The 21,796-nt window shown below is 35.3% G+C and overlaps 1 protein-coding gene across 1 annotated transcript in view; it reads left to right on the forward strand.

The window, feature by feature from the left end:
• Positions 1-21,796, forward strand: part of rab5b (RAB5B, member RAS oncogene family) — an 83,709-nt gene that overhangs the window by 17,548 nt on the left and 44,365 nt on the right. The window contains exon 2 of the mRNA XM_069934505.1: positions 14,859-15,112. Coding sequence (XP_069790606.1) covers positions 14,953-15,112 — 160 coding nt within the window. The 5' untranslated portion in view covers positions 14,859-14,952. The remainder of the gene's footprint in view (positions 1-14,858; positions 15,113-21,796) is intronic.

Below are 21,796 nucleotides of genomic sequence, written 5' to 3' on the forward strand. Positions count from 1 at the left end.
CAGGGCGGGCGACCTGGTTCATAGTGGCCTCGTTCTCCCTCTTTGTCCGCCACAGCACGTCGGCGTGGGCTGTGACCTTCCTGGGGTTTGAGAAGTCCTCGTCCACTAGCAGGAGCTGGGTGTTCTCTGGCATTTGTTCGTGGAAGGCTTGCTCAAACATCAGGCAGGGCTTGTGACCTTCTGCCAGTGTGAGCATCTCATCCATCAATGCAGATGGGGCTCTGCCCCCTGGCCATCGAGGTGCACTAGCCTGGCTGTGCACTGCCGATGGGAGAGGAGGAGGGTTTTGAGAATGAAGTACTTCGCCTCCTCGGGGGGATTGTGGACAAGGTCGTCCACTCTGGCTGCTGTTTCTTCATCAAGGGCACTCACCATGTGGTAGAACATGGTGGAGTCTGAAGTGATCTGCTGGAGTTGAAACTGTGCCTCCACTTCCCCGAACCACGTGAAGGGCCGGTGAGTCCAGAAGGGAGAGACTCTTCTGACAGCACTGATTGCCGAAGAGTCCATGTTGGAGACCAGATATCGTCTGGGTCACCAATGTAGCGCTGCTACACACAGAAAACCCCTCTAGACTCGGTGGAGTTTCCAGTACAACTGTTTATTTGAATTTCGCGTGCGCCCCTTTAAAGCCAATGGGAGATTCGCCCCGCACAGTGGTGGGGTCATCATGTGGCCTGGGACGCGAGCAGTGGTGCAAGCCACGAGGCAGTGAGTAAACCTTGATGGCGCCATCTTCTGCAGCTGCCCCACCAGCACGGTGGTGCAAACGGGGCCGGTTCGCTCACAGAGATGTGTGCCACCACACTGTAACCATGGTAAATAATACTTGAAGTCTTGCAAAGAACTCAATGAATTGATTACTTTTAATTTATAGTTTGTTGCATAGATAAAATTGTGAACTATTTTGTGCAATGCATGGGTTGACAAACAGCTGAATAAATATAAGCAGCTTTCGTGGAGTTGTTTTGTATATAAATGACTCTTGATTCAGAGAGGTGGGAATGTAGGGTGAGAAGAATCCTTTTATTTCTCTGTAGATTATGTTGCAGGATCGTGTGTGTGCGCTCCCTAACAGGAGAACAGTCTTGAAGTCCAAATTTGATTTTAAAAAAAATATGGTTTCAGATTCAATACAATACAGTCTTAAACAATACCTCTCTTAAGTTTTACCTTTTGTTCTTTGAATTAGATTTTGTCTGAGAATTCTTCTGTAAGGCACTGTTAACCCTGTTACCTCAAGGGTGATAATTGACCTACTGAACAAAAGACTTTAAACCAAGGTTGAATACAACTTGATTTTTATTAGCAATCAATCATGTAGGCATGGAGCTAACTTCCAATAACTTCATTTTGATTTGCAATGAATCTGCATTTCTTGCAGAATTATAAAATTCACAGCTTGGATTGAAAAATATTATCCACAGGAAATGCTCAAGATTCCGGTATCTATAGCTTTGTGCTTGTCTAAGCTTCTAGTGTTCTGAGTTTGAACTCTGGGTTCCTCATACTGCTGAATATTCCTTAAAGATTTATCTCGCTCTCTGGATCCTTGCAGTATTAACCTCAGTGATAGGGAGAATGCAAGGCACTGTAGACTGAACATGTGTGTTCTGAAATAATAATATGCCAATATTAATGCACAGAGCTGACTCTGCTCCCAGCCTTGTTCCCATGTTGACAATCATTCTTCTTTATTCTGTCTTCTGTGTTTCCCAGCCTTTTCTCATGAGCAGAGACTTCTCCCATGGCCTGCTGGGATATTTAACATCTTTGACATCTTTATTGGCTAGAGCACCATGGAATGCATTACTCTATTAATAATAACTTCTGTTGGATTCATAAACTTGTGAATTTTTTTCTTCTTATTTTAAAATGATGACTGGCATTCAGGCATTCAATATGGGATAATATCTGGCACTAATTGGGACGAATCACTTCAGTATATTTTTTAAAAAGTATTTTCTGATGTACCTCACATGTTCAAAATATGTATTTATGAACATGAAGTTTAGAGATCTAATTGACTTGCTGGAGATGATTTAACCCCCAGCACATTGCTGTGCCAATAAATCAACTCGTGATTAGTTCATGTTTTAAGTTAATGTTCTAATTTCCTGTTGAAAAGCTGAAGGGGTAGCAGTTTTGGTAACAAAGACTGCAAGCTTGCATTTTGACCTATGTGCAATGTACATGCCGCTCAACTGAGTCATGTGAAATTAAGAAAAATGAGTGTTTCAATGTGTCCAAATAATTTTGAAAGGCAACAATAACCTGATCTGTTTTCAGATCTATTATCTCCTTACAGATCACTAAGTAACAAAACTAGTTTGAGTTGGCTGCCTATTGTCTAATAGAATGCTAACATTTTGAGGGAAGAATGGAAATAGCACACACAAATTGTTCAAAATAAGAGCTGCTGTCTGGAATATTTTCATTTCAGAAATTGCTTTCTTTTCTGCTATTTGAGCTATTCTTAAATCTAAGATTGATTTATAAATCATTTACATAACACTGGTTGCTCAGTGTTGGGAATTGGCTATTTCAGGAATCTGCCACCAAATTTGATTCATGCATAACGTTTTGCTAAACTAAGCTGTATAATTATGACTCGTGGAATTTGGTGGATTTATTAATTAAATATACCAGTATTTGGAAACCATTAGCAAACAATAAGAAACTGGAGGGACAGTGGGACAAGCAGCATCCATGGAGAGAAATGGTCAGTCAGTGTTTCAGGTCAGGACCCTTTATCATTAAAATTAGGAAGGGTTGGGCAGGGGAGGGTGATGGGATACTGTACAAATGAAAGTGGGAAAGATGGGAGACGGGTAGGGCAGGAGACCACTATGGGGGAAGTGGTGATTGAGAGGACCATGGGTGCCTAAACAGAGAAAATTCAATGTTATTGCTGTGGGTTTTAGGCTACCCCGGTGGAATATGATGCAATGCAGTTTCATACTTTCCATCTGTCCTTTACCTGTTCCTGTTCTAATTTTTCTCTCTGCAATTTGTCTCTCTACCTCTTCGACCTTCATTTGTCCACCTTGGCCCACTCCACTCATTTATGCTTATTATTACTTGCACTTTAGTTTTGATAAGGTGTTTTGATCTGCATTGTCGATTAACTGTTTCTCTCCATGGATGAGCCTGACCTGCAGAATCCCTTCAGTTTCTCATTGTTCATAAATTCTACCCTCTGCCGTTCTTGCGTTTCTTATTTCAATCTGTGATTTCCATACTTTTTTCCCCCACAAGATTGTGATAATTTGGTGGTTTGTAATAGCTAACTACTTTTGTTTTTGAATTTGGTTAATTGGATTTCCTGAGGGAATAGTTGTAGCGTTGATAAGGGTACTGTCACCTCTGTTAGTGACGGGGAAATTTGGAGCTTTGTTTTTTATGAATCTGTCATTGTTTAAAGTTGAAATTTCAGCATCGTCCGCAATTGAAGTGAACAAAATGAGCAATGAATCTTGTGGAGCTTGTGATCTGGCCCAGTTTATCAAAACAAACATGAACTCTCTTGTGCCTTGAATTATTTTTGGCAAGTTATAACAGATGTGTTTTAAAACCATAAGAGATAGGAGCAGATTTAGGCCATTCAGGCCATCAAGTCTACTTTCCCATTGAATCATGGCTGGAGTATTCTTCCTCTCAATCCAATTTTGCTGCCTTCTTCCCAATTCCTTTGACAATCTTGCTCATAAAAGAACCTATGAACAGCCTCTGCTTTAAATCTACCTAATGTCCTGGCTTCCACAGCCACTTGTGGCAATGAATTCCATAGATTCAGCACCCTCTGGCTGAAGAAATTCCTTCTTGTCTTTGTTCTAAAGAGACATCCTTTTATTCTGAGGCTGTACTCCCGGTACTAGACTCACCCACTACTGGAAACATCATCTCCACTTGCACTCTTTCCAGTCCTTTCAATATTAGATAGGCTTCAATAATATCCCCCCTTATCCTTCTAAACTAGCGAGTCCAGGCTCTGAGCCATCAAATGCTCCTCTCATATAAATCCTCTCATCCATGGGGTAATTCTTATAAATCTTCTCTGCAGCCTCTTCAACGGTAGCACAGCTTTCCTTAAATATGGATTTCAAAACTGCTCACAATTCCCCAAATGTATTTTGGCCAACAATTTATAAAGTCTCAGCGTTACATATTTTATCTTTTATGTTCTCATTCTTTCAAAATGAACATATAACATTGAACTCTACAGTACCTATATCCTACCAAAATAAAAAATTAAACCCTTCCTACCTCGTAACCCTCTATTTTTCTTTCATCTGGATGCCTGTCTAAAAGTCTCTTAAACACCTCTAATGTTTCAGCCTCCACCACAGCCTCTGGTAAGGCATTTTTTAAAAAAAACTTTCCCCTCACGTCTCCCCTAAACTTTCCTCCCTTCACTTCTTCCAGATGTCCTCTGTTGTTTGCTACTCCCACCCTGGAAAAAGGTGCTGGCTGCCTATGCCTCTCAGAAACTTGTAGACCTCTGTTAGGTCATCTCTCATCCTTTTACACTCCAAAGAGAAAAGCCCTGGCTTTGCTAACCTTGCCTTATAAGACTTATTTTCCAATCCTGGCAATATCCCGGTAAATCTCCTCTGCCCCTTTCCGTAGCTTTCACATTCTTTCTATAATAAGGCGACCAGAGCTGAACACAGTATTCCAAGTGTGGGCTCACCAGACATTTGTTGAGTTTCAAGGTGCGCTCTCAGCTCTTGAACTCAATCCCCCGACTAATAAAGCCCATTATCCCATTCTTAACTACCCTATCAATCTGCGCAGCAACCTTGAGAGATGTATGGATTTGGACTTGAGATCCTTTTGATCTTCCACCCTGTTAAGTATCCGACCATTAACCCTGTACTCAGCCTTCATGTTTGACCTTCCTAAATGTATCACCTCACACATTTGGATTGAACTCCGTCTACTACTTCTCCACCCAACTCTACATCCTATCTATGCCTTTATAACCTATAACAACTCCTAACCTTCGTATCATTCACAAACTTTCTGACCCACCTTTCCACTTCTTCATCTAGGTTGTTTATAACAATCACAAAGAGCAAGGATCCAGGAACAGATCCCTGCAGAACTCCACTAGTCACGTGTATTGGGAAGGGTTGTGGCTGTCACATGACAGCACTGGCCACTACCTAGTTGGAGGACACACCAGCTGCTAATCAAGGTTTAGTTCCTCCCCACCCATTAGTGCACATCTTGCTGTGGGATTCACGTAATTTACCTGGACTGCACTCTCCAGCCTGCCTGTACTTGGCCTTGGGCCATTGGTTATTGTAATTGGATTAACTCTCCTGGCACTGAGTCATTGTGTCCCTGTAAATGATCTGGGTTTGTCCCTCCAGCACTACAAAGATGCCATGTGCTCTTTGTTCTCTCTCATTGCTAGCTTGGGACTTCAGTCCAGGCCTAGAAATGTGAAAGGGTGCTAGAGAAACTGTTGGTAAGATGTGCACTGTTAAAAGAGTTGGGAGTGTTTAATTAGTGTCCATTGTAGCTTTGAGCTGTGTCTGCACTGAGTCAAGGGGTGGTGGGGCATTGTAGTGATATATATGTGTGTGTGTATATTTTGTTCCCACACTATTTTCTCCCTGTTTGTTATTAATTCTCCGCTATTTCTTTTCCACAGCTGCTGAAAACTGTTGGTGTGTGTGTGCTGCATCAGTTACCATTTCTCACACTGGCCTTCTGTAAATAAAATTGTCACTACAAAAAAAACTGTTCAGAGTCCTTCCCTTTGAGACCTACCAGACCTGTTTCCTCACTCACAACATCACTGACCTCCAGGGAGAATACATTCTCTCCAATGCTACTACCTGCTTTCTACAGCCAAGGTTTCATGGATCCCATGCCTCATGACTTTCTGAATGAGTCTTTCGTGGGTGACTTGTCAAATGTCTTACAAAAATGCATTTACGTGGTGAAGTAGTAGGAACCTTTTTGCACTCTACTTGGTCATGTTCTAAAGATAGAACTTTTTGGATTGATTTAGGAAAGTGTTTTGAACAGATTACTGAGATTGTAATTCCACAAAATCCAGATTTATTTTTGTTGGGGAATATAGAAAGAAAAAGATCAGAATTAAAACTATAATTTTATCAAGTAAATTTATTTAAATATCTTTAGCAGTGGCAAGGAAGTGTATTGCAGTGATTTGGAAATCAGATGTGCATTTGGACATGGAAAGATGGCTTTCGGAAATTCGAAGTTGCATACCATTGGAGAAGATGACATATAATTTGAGAAATAAATATTCAACTTTTGTACAAATATGGAGCTGATGTATGCAAAATTTAGGGATAAATATGTAAGAATGTACTTCCAGTCTCTTAAGACCTGTCTAATCTTCTTCCCTAAAGTCATTTAATATAAACACTGCAAGATTTCAAGGTGCCTACACTTTGCTTTCCTTACTCTTGTGTGTGTGTGTGTGTGTGTGTGTGTGTGTGTGTGTGTGTGTGTGTGTGTGTGTGTGTGTGTATATATATAATATATGTGTGTATATATATATATCTATATATCTATATATATATATAATGTATAGTATCTCCTGTCATAATTATCTTAATAGTGGAATGGGTTAAGATGAAGGGGAAGGTGGGTAAGGGGGAAGGGTTAATACCATGTGATCACTGTAATTTTCAAACTTTATTAAGTATTGACTTTGTATAATTATAATTACATGGATGAAAACTAAATAAAATATATAAAAAAAAGAAAATGCATATACACCATATCTACTGCCCTACCTTCATCAATTTCTTTTGTTACTTCCACAAAATCTCAATTAGGTTTGTGAGGCCTGGCTTTCCCCTCACAAAGCCATGTTAACTGTCCCCGAGAAGTCTGTATTTCTCCATTGCTTTGAAATCCTGACATTGTATTTTCTTCCTTACTACTAACTCAACATGCAAATCAACCTTTAGGGAATCTTGCACTAGACTTGCAGGTCCCTTTGGGCCTCCACCTTCTGAACTTTCTCCCCATTTAGAAATTAGTCTATGCCTTTATTCTTTCTACCAAAGTGCGTGACCATATACTTCCCTACACTGTATTTGAAACTTAATTTTCAAAGTGATTCAGATTTGACACCATTTACGTTTGATCATGATCAGTAATAAATTAGAATGACCAAATCATGACAACTTGCAAAAATACTTTGCAAAGAAATAATTAATGAAAAGCCTAAATAATTTACTGATAGTTTCTATTACCTATTTTTGATTTTAGATATGGTTTACAGAGATGAGCAGCTGATGTATCTCTTGTGTGTTTTTTTTTCTTATAACTAAATTTAAAAAAAACCTCATGCTCTGCCTGTTGTAGTTTGTACGGCTTCACTATAATTTTTAATCACATAATTTTTGTGGTTACAATAAAAAAAAGACACAAACCTGGATGATTGTGTAACCTTTTCCCAATAACAATCCCATTTGTTCACATTAGTTCTGTAAAATTTATGCCTTGCCTATTAAAGTGCTTGTCTAAATATCTCTTAAAAATGGTGACTATAATCTTATTCTAAGATCATCTCAGGCAGTGATTCCAAATATCAATCAATCTGGTTTTTAAAAAAAAATTCAATGCAACCCCCCCCCCCCCCCCCCCCACCTTTTTTAAAACTCTTTTCCCTCACCTTAAAACTATGCCCATTTGTTTTTGGTATACTTACCAGAGGAGGAAGATTCTGACTATCTGCCTATCTACCTCATTTCTTTTATCCAAATACTTCTTGGCCTCCTTTTATCCATGGTAATAAGTGCAGTCACTCCCAGTTACTAAAACCCTCCAATTCAGGAAAAACCTTGCTGGATCTCCTCCACATTCTATGCGCCACAACTACATCCATCCTAGAATATGACAACCAGAAATGCATACAATAGTCAAGAAATGTGATCTTTGAAATGTTTTGTAAAGTTGCAATGTTATCTCCCAACTTTTATATTCTATTCCCTGACTAATGAAACAAGCAAGGCATATGCCTTCTTATCATACTATCCACCTGTACTGCTATTTTCAGATAATTGTGGACTTGAACCCCAAGGTCCTCTGTTCATCAACATTTCTTGGTGTTCCACCATTTACTGCATATAACCTATCCCTATTTGACTTTTTAAAAATTAAATTAGATTCTAACAATTGTGAAGGAATTAAAAAACACCTATGCTATTTTAAAAAAATGTTAACTGAGGATCTCTTGGAAAAGTCCTTTCTTGCAGTTGTAAATTGTTGAATATTTTAAAATGAGCTCCTCCCCCCCCCCCCCCCCACACACCCTTTTCTTTGTTTTGATTTTAAACTGATTTGGTCACCCAGTACACCTTTATTTTTTCAATCATATATCTCATTGGTTAAAGAGATACTATTTTATTGAATCTAAAGATCCCCTCACCCTTGTTAAGTTATTATCATTGTAATTTTGAGAGGACACATTTTTGATATGAAGGGTGCAGGTGCAAATATAATTAACTAGATTTGACAAGAGAAACATGTCTTCAGAAAATCCTGGACTGATGATTGATGTAAAATATTTAAAAATAACACAACATTTTAACTTGAAGATTGAGCAAGTTCTGTCCATTCTTGTTGGCTGTATGGTTTGCATGATCTATACCAGCTAGGTGAGAAGTGGAATATCATGCAATTTTTTGTTGGGGGGGAGGGGAAGGTGAAATATCTCGTTAGTTCTGTTAGTTTTAGATTTTTGGGTATGAATAAACCAATGTAATTTGCATACCCAAAGTAAGTATTATTTGTTGCAATTGCCAGAGCTTCTGAATTGGGAGAATTTTGCTCTGTGATATTAGTTGAGGCAATATTTTGATGCTTTTGTAATCACTTAGTTTGATACGCACAAATTCATGCATCTTGGTCACCGAGGTTTGAATTTAAACATGGCCGATGTATTTGCACACTTACGATGAATAAACTAATACTTCTGACAATCTGCAAACAGATTGAGGAAAACAAGTGTGGACAAATAAGATTTATCAGTTTACATTAAGATTACTGAGCCTTAGTGGATAAACATTTTGAAGCAATATGAAAGTTTGAATGCAAATATGTGTTTTTCAAAATATAATTTGACTGCCTACCTATTGCCTATTCTATATTTGAAGTTGACCAAAAATGTATGTTAAAATAAATTTCTACCAGTTGGAGATAATTTACTGCCACCCAACTGGTTTTGAAGGTTATGGGCTATGCTCTCAATTTGCTAACTCTTGGTACAAATGTAACATAGGATAGGATATTGTAAATATCAGTGTAAATGCTTTTACATTATTAAGACTCTTTGTGTTGGATGTATTGAAGTTGAATAAGTTCTCTTTTCATTTTTGGTTCAAATTAATTTGATTCATGTGTGTATTTTGGCATCATACCATGCTTTTACCATGCTTCACCTCTGTTAAAAATATTTTTATTAATGTTTTACAATATAAACAATTGAACAGTACAATTATACAATGCGCTACAAGATTTATAAAAATTTTTAAAAAAACATTGTACTCTGTGCTCTGGATTTCCTTATTGTGAGAATATTCTCATAATGAGGAAATCTAGAGCACAGAGCATAATCATTACAATAAAATAAGATTTAACAACAAAAAAAAAACCCAAAAAGAAAAAATTCAAAACCCCTTCCCCTAAGCAAAGATGAAATTTCACTTGTATAAATCAAGTGACACCAACTAGGAGAGGGACAGCACCAAAATTCCAGAACCACATAATTTTAAGGTTATGATAATAATCCATAAATAGGCCCCATGTTTTTTGGAACTTAACATTTGAATCCTTGATTACATATCTAATTTTTTGAATATTTTATTTAAAATTTTAAAGCCGCAGTACATGTAATTAATTATATATAAGAAAATACATGTGGTATATAACCTAATCTCCCCTCCCTCCCAAACCAAAGTCCTCAAAAGAAAGAAAAAAGAAAGCAGATTTAAACCATTGTTAACATAATCAAATGCCATGGATCAGAGTAACACCGCACACCACAGGGAATTCAACATTTTAAACCCAAAAAAAAGTATAGCTATCATGTAAATTATACGTTATTTTCTCCAAAGAAATAAATGATCTCAATTCCATCTTTTCAAACCCAAATCGGTCTCATTTTTCAAAGTAATGGCTATACATTTTCTTGCTACAGCCATTGCTAGTCTTAAAAATGCAGTTTGAATCATAGTCAACCTCAATTTCAAACTCAACCTTTTAACATTACCTTACAAAAATAATGTTGGATCCATCAGTAATTGAATCTTTAAAACTTTTTCTAAAAATTCCTTAAGTTGTATCCAAAAAGATTGAACACTGTCACGTAGCCAAGTCAAATGGAAAAAAGAACGTACTTCCTTAAAACATAAATCTGAAGAGATTAATTTGTCTTTTTAATTTTTGAAGGGTTATATACAACTGATGTATAAAATTATAATGAGCTAATCTATATTTCACATTAAAAATCTTAGTCATGCTATCCTTGCATGTAGTTCTCCAATCCTCCTGATCAATTGATATTCCCAAATCTTTTTCACATTTTAATCTTGGCTAATGAATATCTAATTTAGGCATCTGTAATAATAAATACATTTCAGAAACAATTTTTTTTAACCACCTTTCATAAGCAAAATTTCAAATTTCGATTGTCTTGGTAATCTTAAAGTATTTCCAAAATTATTCAATAATAAAACCTTAATTTGATAATAACAAAAAAGTGTTATGTGGAATTTTGTATTTTTCTTTCATTCTTTGAAAAGAAATACAGTAACCAGCTTCATAACAATATTGTACAGTTTTAATTCCTTTCTGATTCCTTATTTTCAAAAAACTGATTATTAAGAGTAAAGGGAAAAAGTTTATTCTGATATAAAGGTGTTTTACCTGAAATTTTCCCCTGTGTACCTATCTCATGAATTATCCTATTCCATAATTCAATTATGTGGATATAGGTGGATTATTATTAATAATTAATAACTATTCCATTTATAACAAATTGTGCCATATTCTTCTCATCAATTTTAATTAACTCATTATTAGCCCATATTAACGGGATATCCAAATCAAAAATTCTATTGATAAACCTCAGTTGTGCTGCTTTATAACCCTCCCAATTCATACTTTCAAGTTAATTTTTGTAAGGATACTCTAACCATTTTACCTTTCCACAAACATTTCCCAATTATAGAATTGAAATCTTTAAAAAAAATTCAAGGAACTTTACAAGGAATAGATTGAAAAAGATATTGACTTCTAGGAAAAATATTCATCTTAATACAATTAACTCTACCTATTAATGTTATAGGTAAATCTTTCCATCTATTTTAAATCATCTTTAATTTTATGAAATAAAGGTAAATAATTTAATCTGTACAGATGATCTAAATTTTTATCAATTCTAATACCTAAGTACTTGTTCTGACCCATGTAAACTGAAGAATTTTCTTACACTGAGTATAGCCAACTTTAATTAACAGCATAATCTCACTTTTATCTCAATTAATTTTATAACCTGATATTTCCCCATTTTTTTTCAATCTCTCATATAATGATTTTAATGAATTTTGTGGTTCTGTTAAATAAATCAAAACATTAGCAGCAATAAATTAATCTTAAATTCTTCAGAATCAACTCTAATGCCATAATATTACGACCCTGTCTTGTCAATTGTGTTAAAGGATCAATAACTAAAGCAAACATTGCCGGGGATAAAGGATATTCTTGTCTAGTAGATCTCTCTAATAAAAACGATGATGATACTTGGCTGTTTGTCACCACTCTGGCAGAAGGATTTTTATATAAAGATTTAACCCAACAAATAAACATTGGTCCAAACCTAATTTTTTTCAAAAATAAAAAAAAAACTCCACTCTATCAAATGTCTTTTCTGCATCTAATGAATCTATTGAATGTCTTTTCAGCGTCTAATGACAAGACAAGTTGGATTTCTTCTGAGAAATATGAATCAAACAATTAATTTTGCATTATTATCTGCAGAATGACGATTTTTAATAAATACAGCCTGGTCCAAATGAATTAAATTTGGTAAATACTTCGCCAATCTATTTGCTAAAACCTTAGCTACAATTTTATAATCAACATTTTACAAAGAAATAGGTCTATAAGATCCATTATTTAATGGATTGGTATCTTTCTTGTGAATAACTGTTATAATCGCCTTAGAAAGAAAGTCTGGCAAGGAATGAACCTTCATTGCTTGCTTCAACATGTCCATAATAGAGGCATTAATAAATCTTGAAACTTTTTATAAAATTCTGATATAAATCTGTCTTCACCAGGAGACTTGTCATTCGACAAGTGCATCTATAATTTCTCCTAAAATAAAAGGAGAGTCCAGCTCATCACATTCTCAAGTATTTAAAAAAGTTAACTGAAGTTCAGCTAAAAAATTATTAATTTTGACATCATCATTTTCAGATTCAGATGTATACAATTTCCTATAAAATTCCTTCAAAGCATCATTTATATCTTGAGGTTTATATCTTTTCTAATAGCATTAATTGTTCTAGAAACCTGTTCTGTCTTTAATTGCCAAGCCAATACTTTATGGGCGCTCTCCTCTAATTCATAATATTTTTGTCTGGTTCTTTGTAATAATTTCTCCTTTTTATAAGTCTGCAATGATGCAATTTTTTTACTTATTAATTGTATCTTTTTAATCTCTGTTGAATCCCTTTGTATATCTTTCTCTAAATTCTCTATCTCCTTTAATTTATCAACTTTACTAGAAAACTTTCTTAACTTTAGTTTAAAAACTAATAATCTGTCCTCTTAAATATGCTTTTTAAAAAATTTTTTATTTTTCACGCTATAAACCATATTGACCAAGATATATACAGACATTTTTTTTCTTGAATATATACAGTGTCATTTTCTCCCCTTTCCCATTTATTTGAAGTTCAATCTATAAGATTAATGCATCCAACAAAATAAATGTGCTATTAATTGAATCTGTACTTATTTTCAAATATTGCTGTATTTCATCTCTTATAAAATTACAAAACTCAACACTTCTTAACAATGAAGAATTAAATCTCCATCTATATGTAATACCCATTTTTTTCGGAACCTATACATGATCTAAACAAAAGAGAATGATCTAACAATGTTCTACTTTTATATTCAGCAGATACTATGCATCCTTTCCTCAATGATAAAATTCATTTTGCCATTTTAGTTTTAGTCAGTATTTTTGAGGATTTATCTAATAATGGATCTAAACAGAAATTAAAATCTTCACCAATCATTGCATTTTCATATGTTTGCGTCAAACTAAAAAATAATTCGGAATAAATTTTTCATTATCTACATTTGGAGCATAAATATTCATAAGTGTCCAAATAAATTTGACAATTTACAAAAAGAAATGTATCAACTAAATTACTAATAACTGATTCTAATTTAAAAGGCAACTTCTTAATTAACCAAAATAGCAACACCTCTCGCTTTCGAATTAAAAAAAGCTATAACTTGGCCAACCCAATCTCTTTTTAACTTTTGATGTCAAATGAGTCTCTTGTAAAAAAGCAATATCAACTTTCATTTTTTTTATATAGGTCAAAATTCTCTTTCAGCTGTCTTTTTGAAATAACACATTGATCATGACCATTTGTACATTGTCATTTCATGAAACCCTTTCCTGGGTTTGTGAAATCATCGTGAAAGAAAAACAAGTTCTGAAATTTCCATGCAAGAGAGGAAAATTATTCATATGAAGAAACAATTCTTTTAAAACAACTCACAAGAAATTTGTGAGTTTTGAGAAGTCTGATGCCTCACAATTACTCCATAATTGCTTTTGAACTACAGTAAAGACTGAGTTTCAACACAAAAGCTTTCTGAGACTGAATTTTAAAATCAAGTCTTCAGAATTAAGCTTAAACTATAATGGTTTGGGTTTTGACGTGCAAGCGCGCGCACAGACAGACACACACAGACACACAGACACAGACACACACACACAGACACACACACAGACACATACACATACTTTAAGTGTGAAGTGTTATAGTATTAACAGTTATTTAATAAAAATTATTGTTTTGAAGATACCATTGTCTTGGTGAATTTCTTTTGCTGCTGGTCTAGTATGTAACAATAGTAGGAATTAAAGTGTGAGTTGAATAATATTAAGGGAAAGTAGAAATAGTGGAGTTTTTTGTGCTCTAAGTTGTACTAATTACATAAGGGAATAATTACTTTATACCATTAACTTCTCAGTAAAATTCAGCTTTCAATAATTCCAAAATATTAGAATGTTATCTAGAATTAAGACTGATCATGATTCTGGATTTATAAAGTAGGTTCAACATCATTATGAAGTTTTTAAAAAAAATAAGATTAATATAAGTTATTGCTCCTGAGAAGGATATTTCAGTAATTTTGTGGTTGAACATTACTTCTATAAATACAGTAAAACCTTGTTAGAATGCGGTAGCTGGGGTCCAAGATTTCATACCGCGTTACAGCCGAGTTGTGGAACAGATTCATATATGTGGCTGGAGATCCACCAAGTTGGTTACCATTTTTACTGCCTCCAGTTCAGGAACAATTCATACCCAGTCTAGCCTCCATGTAGTAAAACTGCAGATATTGTGGTTGAAGTAAAAACACAAAGCTGGTGACAATCAGCAGGTCAAGTACTGTCATTTATAAAAGTTTGGGGTCCACAGACACCCACGCTATAAGCGATTCTGCTGATTAATAAATCGCGTTCTGACGAGGTTTCAGTGTATTGCAAAGTATGAGTTTCAATATTTGATGCTGTTATCTGAATCTTGAATTTTCTACTTTTACAGGTGGGAAGTGACCACTGAACTGTTATCTTCTTACATGGTTGTGGAGTTGAAGTTCCATTGAAACTGGAACAGGAAATTAAGAACACAAGGGATCATGGCAAGCAGAGGAGCTTCACGACCAAATGGCCTAGGCCAGACAAAGATTTGTCAGTTTAAGCTGGTTCTACTGGGAGATATGGCAGTGGGTAAATCAAGTTTAGTTCTGCGTTTTGTTAAAGGTCAGTTTGACGAATTCCAGGAGACAACAATTGGCGGTAAGTTTTGACCAATGCATCATTTGCTGTATGTTTTGGTTTTTAAAAATATTTTTTTATTTTTCACACTGTGAACCATATCAACCAAAATATATACAAATGTTTCTCATTAAATACAGACAGTGGCATTTTCTCCCTTTTTTCCCCCCTACTCTCCCTCCCTCCTTTCCACCCCCCCTCCAAGACCAATAAATATTCAACATATACAATACAATAAAACAATGTCTTCACACAGTGAAAAATAAACAAGAAAAATGCATCATCTACTTTTACACACTGAATCAAATCGTTTTGTCTTCTTATCATTTTAGGGGGTGGAGGTCTGAGGCAAACTCTCCCTGTTATGTTCCATGTATGGTTCCCAAATTTGTTCAAATAATGTGACTTTATTTTTTTAAATTGTACGTTATTTTTTCCAATGGAATACATTTATTCATTTCCATGTCCCATTGCTGTATTCTCAGGCTCTCTTCCATTTTCCAATTTAACATTATACACTTTTTTTGCTACTGCTAAGGCTACCATAATGAATCTTTTTTGCGCTTTATCCAATTTGAGGCCTAAAGAAAGATCTCTGGATTTTTTGTGATTTTATTTAATATCTGATTTGGATCTTCCCAAAACCTATTTACTTTCGTACATGCCTGAATTGCATGTATTGTTGTTCCCATTTCCTTCTTACAGTGAAAACATCCATCTGATAATGTTGGATCCCATTTTTTAAATTTTTGAGGAGTGATATATAACCTATGTAACCATTTTATACTGTATCATGCGTAACCTTGAGTTTATTGTATTCTTCATAGTTCTAGAACATAACTTTTTCCATGCTTCATTTTTTATCTTAATGTTTAAATCCTTTTCCTACTTTTGTTTAGGTTTATATCTTATTTCATCATTTTCCTTATCTTGCAGCTTAATGTACATGTTTGTTATAAATCTTTTAATTATCATTGTGTCTGTAATCACATATTCAAAGCTGCTTCCTTCTGGTAATCAATCTGTGTCCCAATTTATCCTTTAAATAACCTTTCAGTTGGTGATATGCAAACATTGTACCATGAGTTATTCCATATTTGTACTTCAACTGTTCAAATGTTAATAAATTATTTCCCAAAAAACAATTTTCTATTCTTTTGATTCCTTTTCTCTCCCATTCTCTAAAGGAAAGGTTATCTATTGTAAAAGGGATTAGTGGGTTTTGTGTCAATAACAATTTTGGTATTTGGTAATTCGTTTTTTTCCTTTCTAAGTGGATCTTCTTCCATATATTAAGTAAATGATGCACTACTGGTGAGCTATTTTATCTAGTTCTATCTTAGTCCAGTCTGGTTTGTCCCTTGTCTGGTAAAAGTCTGATCAATACCTTAATTGTGCAGCTCTATAATAATTTTTAAAGTTTGGTAACTGCAAACCACCTTGGTTATACCTCTCTGTTAATTTATCTAACGCTACCCTCAGTTTCGTCCCTTTCCACAAGAATTTCCTTATTATTCTCTTTAGTTCATTAAAGAATTTCTCTGTTAAGAGAATTGGTAATGATTGAAATAAGTATTGTATTTGTGGGAACACATTCATTTTAATGCAGTTCACCCTCCCTATCAACGTTCCTGTAATTTCCTTATTAATGGCTGATAATTTAATTTGTACAAGTGGTTTAAGTTATTGTCTATCCTGATACCTAGGTATCGGATTGCTTGTGTTTGCCATTTAAATGGAGTTTTTTTTTAAGTTCTGTATAATCCACATTACTCATTGGCATCACTTTGCTTTTTAACCTTATACCCCGATATTTGTCCATGTTCCTTCAATTTTTTATGTAATTCTTTTATTGATTTTAACTGATTTTATACTCCTTCTCCTTTAAATTTATCCCTTTTATTTTCTATTCCTTTCTTATCAGCTCTGCCAATGGTTCTATTGCTAAGGCGAACAATGAGGGGGATAATGGACATCCATGTCTAGTTGACCTACTTAATTTAAATTGGCTCAATACATATCCATTTACTGTTACCTTCACCAACAGTCCATTATACAATGCTTTAATCCAATTAATATATTTTTCTGGTAGATTGAACCTCTGTAATACTTTAAATAAAGAGTTCCACTTTACTCTGTCAAAGGCTTTTTCTGCGTCTAGAGCAACAGCCACTGTTTGTTTCTTATTTCCTTGAACTGCATGAATTAGATTAATAAGTTTACAGACATTATCCGCTCTTCATCTTTTCTTAATAAATCCAGTTTGATCTTGTTTTACTATTTTTGATACACAGTCGGCCAATCTGTTCGCTAATAATTTCACTATTATCTTATAATCTGTGTTAAGTAGCGATATTGGTCTATATGATGCTGGTGTTAATGGATCCTTCCCTGTCTTTGGTATTACTGTAATTATTGCTGTCTTACATGAATCTGGCAAATTTTGTGTTTCTTCTATCTGGTTCATTACTTCCAAGAGAGGAGGAATTAATAACTCTTTAAATGTTTTATAGAATTCTATTGGAAATCCATCCTCTCCTGGTGTTTTATTGATTGGCAGCTTTTTTAATATATCCTGTACTTCCTCTATTTCAAATGGTTTTATGAGTTTGTTTTGTTCCTCTTCTTGCAATTTTGGCAGTTCAATTTTAGCTAAAAACTCTTCTATTTTATTATCTTTCCCCTCGTTCTCAGTTTGGTATAATTGTTCATAAAATTCCTTAAAGTTTTCATTAATCTCTATTAGAATATATGTAATTTGTTTGTCCTTTTTCCTTGAAGCCAGTATCGTTCTTTTAGCTTGTTCTGTTTTAAGTTACCAGGCTAATATTTTGTGTTTTTTCTCCCAGTTCGTAATACTTTTGCTTTGTTTTCATTATGTTCTTCTCCACCTTGTATGTTTGTAATGTTTCATATTTTATTTTTTTGTCCGCCAATTCTCTCTTTTTCGTTATAGTAGTTCCTTTTCTGTACTTACTATCTCCCTTTCCAACTGCCCTTTTTCCTGATTGTAGTCCTTTTTCATCTTACTTACACAACTTATTATCTGCCCTCTAATGAAGGCTTTCATTGCGTCCCATAATATAAATTTGTCTTTCACTGATTCCGTGTTTATTTCAAAATATGTTTTAATTTGGCATTCAATAAACTCTCTAAATTCCTGCCTTTTAAGTAGCATGGAGTTTAACCTCCATCTATATGTTCTGGTGGGATGTCTTCCTGTTCTATTACTAATAACAGGAGTGAATGATCAGATAGTAGTCTAGCTTTATACTCAGTTTTCGTAACTCTCCCTTGAATATGGGCTGACAACAAAAACATATCAACCCTTGAGCATGTTTTATGCCTACTCGAATAATATGAATATTCCTTATCTCTTGGGTATTCCTCCTCCATATATCCTCCATATATCCATAAGTTTCATTTCCTGCAGTGATTTAACCATAAATTTGGCTACTTTATTCTTTTTGCTTGTCTTTTGTACATATTTATCCAACATTGGATCCAAATTAAGGTTAAAATCCTCTCCTATCAATATATTTCCTTGTGTATCTGCAATCTTTAAAAAAAATATCCTGCATAAACTTTTGATCCTCCTCATTAAGTGCATATCTATTGAGCAAATTCCAAGATTCTGAGTATATCTGACACTTTATCATTACATACCTCCCTGCTGGATCTATTATTTCCACATCTATTTTGATTGGTACATTTTTGTTCACTAATATGGCTACACCTCTAGCTTTTGAATTATATGATGCTGCTGCTACGTAACCTACCCAGTCTCTCTTTAATTTGTTATGTTCCACTTCAGTTAGATGCGTTTCCTGCACAAATGCTATATCTATTATTTTTTTCTTTTTTCAGTAAATTTAATAACCTCTTCCTTTTAATTTGGTTATGTATTCCATTAATGTTTATAGTCATATAGTTCAACGTGGCCATCTTATATCTTGTTTACACCTCTTTTCCACTTCCTCACCACCTCTATCCCCCTTTTTCCCATTTTCATCTGTTTTCCCTTTTCAAACTCAATGTATGACAACACATTTAAAACAAAATACTCCAACAATTCCCATACTCAATATTACCTTAACCCCAAATGCCACACCCCCCACCCCCCTGAGTTGCTTCTTATCCCTTGCCAGGCAACCACAACTCCCCTTTCCAATTGGATTGCGATCTTGCTCGCAAGCGTCAACTGATTTCGCAGTGATAGTTATTCTCTTCCCCCCCACCACCAAAACCCCCCAGGAAACATTTTTTTTTACACATATAACAAAGCTCTCCCTTTCCCCCCCTTACTTCCTTCCTTCCCCTCTCTAGTTCTTTACATCTTTATATATACTTTATCACCGTTCTTCATTCTTATTATATCTTCATCTTCTATTCTGCAAACGCTCTGCGAATTCTTGTGCTTCCTCTGGATCCGAGAACAGTCTGTTTTGCTCCCCGGGTATAAATATTTTAAGCACGGCTGAATGTCTTAACATGAATTTATAACCTTTTTTTCATAGAATCAATTTTGCTGTATTAAACTCTTTCTTCTTCTTTAAGAGTTCAAAACTTATGTCTGGGTAAAAAAATATATTTTGACCCTTGTATTCCAATGGTTTATTATCTTCTCTAACTTTATTCCTTGCCCGCTGCAGTATATTTTCTCTTGTCGTATATCTCAAAAATTTTACTAGATAGATCTTGGTTTTTGATGTGCCTGTGGTTTCAGAGCTAATGCTCTATGTGCCCTTTCTATTTCCATTTCTTCCTGCATTTCTGTCATTCCCAGGACCTTCGGGATCCATCCTTTTATAAATTCCTTCATGTCTGTGCCTTCTTCACCCTCCTTCAGGCCCACTATTTTTATGTTGTTTCGCCTACTATAATTTTCCAACATATCAATTTTCTGAGATAACAACTCTTGTGTCTCTTTAATTTTTTTGTCACTTTCTTCCAATTTTCCTCTCAAGTCATTTACTTCCATTTCTACAGCTGTTTCTCATTCTTCCACATTTTCTACTCTTTTCCCTATTTCTGTCATGAACCATTCTAAACTTTGCATTTTATCTTCTGTTCTTTTCATTTTTCTTTTAATTGCACTAAATTCCAATGACAACCATTCTTTTAATGCTCTCATTTGTTCTTCGAAAAAGGCTTTATCTATATTCTATCCATCTGTTTTACTTTCTATTTCTCTGTGAAGATCTTGGTCTTCTTCTTCCTCTTCTTCTGTGTCTGCACCTGTGTTTTGTGTCTTCTTCTCTTCTTTATATCTGTGTCTCTTCTGGTTCTCCTGATGAACTTGTATCACTTTGTCGGGCCTCTTCTTTGCTGGACCTCTTGTTGTTGATCCCCCCCTCCTGGGCTGCTCATCTGTCGGGTCTCCTGCTGCTGCTCCTCTTGCCATTCACCCCAACGACTTTCTTCCTCACCTGGTTCCTCACTCCCTCTCCTGCCACCTTCCTCATCTTCCAGCTGAGAGCCCTGGTGTCGGGCGTCCCTCAGCTGGTCGCGCCATGGTTGCCCGCTCCTCGGCTGAGCCCCCCTCCCATTGGTGTTTCCTTTTACCTTTGATTGCGCAGTTGTGCACTTTTGTTTGGCTCAGGGAGCCATTTTTGCAGTCCACTGGTTGGGGGTCGCGACTCCACGGGGTCGGCACCAACTTCAGAGATCGGACGCTCTTCGCCACCACGGCTCCTTGTTCCTTCATGCAGGTAAGGCCTTTTTCTTTCTTTTCCGGTGACTTTTCTTCTTTTTTCCCCGTTGTTTTTACTTTTTCCTTCTTGGGTGCCATCTTCTTTCTCTTCTTCAACTTTATCTTCTATTTCTTATACTTTATATTTGTTAAGCTTTGTTTTTTCTTGACTTTTTTTCTGGAGAGGGCTGGTTTCACCCTACCGGCCACTACTCCATCATGTAACTCCTCCCTGTATGTTTTGTTGTAGCTATCCTATCTGGGTTGCATAATGGCTGTTGCTGGGAATTTATTGTTGTGGATATTATATTATGGCTATTAAAGCTTTCAGGTTTAGCACCAGGTTGTCCTGGTGAAGTGGACCTGGGGAGAATTCAGCAGTTCTGGCAGACAACTACGTTTAGTCATGTGACATTGTTCTTGGCCAATGTAAACATTTGTACTGTGGATATATAGACTGGAGAGTAGTTTTTTTTTCAAATACTTGTGATATTTTGTAGAATTAGGTTTTAAAAAAAACCCCAATGTTTGAATAAGGAAGTTGAATTAAAAGCTGAATTAAAGTATCCACTGTCAATTATCTTTTCAAATAGTTTCTTCTTCCTCCTCGACCATATGTCCAAATAGAACAGTAGAGAAGTATGGATATAGATTAGCAAAATTTGGACTAATAGATTATTTTAAATCTTAGTAGCAACTCATTTGGACTTCTTTCAATGTATTGTATTAAGGGTGCAGAAAATGTTTTTTTTTCTGTTTTGGAATGCCAAAGGCCGATTGGGTGACTGCAGAAAACTTCCATTTAATCTGCAAAGCTGACCATTGCCTTTTAGCTGCCTGCTGGTTTAATTTCTGATTCCACTTGAATATTGGAATCCTAACTATTCTAACAAAGCTTGAGGAACATCATCTTCCACATACGCACAACATAGTCATCAGAACTCTACATTGAATTTGTTTAATTAATTTAAGCAGCTTTATCTGTTTGTGTCTGAACCAGCAAGTTCTCTTGT

Source organism: Narcine bancroftii, chromosome 4, assembly GCF_036971445.1.
Source record: "Narcine bancroftii isolate sNarBan1 chromosome 4, sNarBan1.hap1, whole genome shotgun sequence".
Lineage (NCBI taxonomy): Eukaryota > Metazoa > Chordata > Chondrichthyes > Torpediniformes > Narcinidae > Narcine > Narcine bancroftii.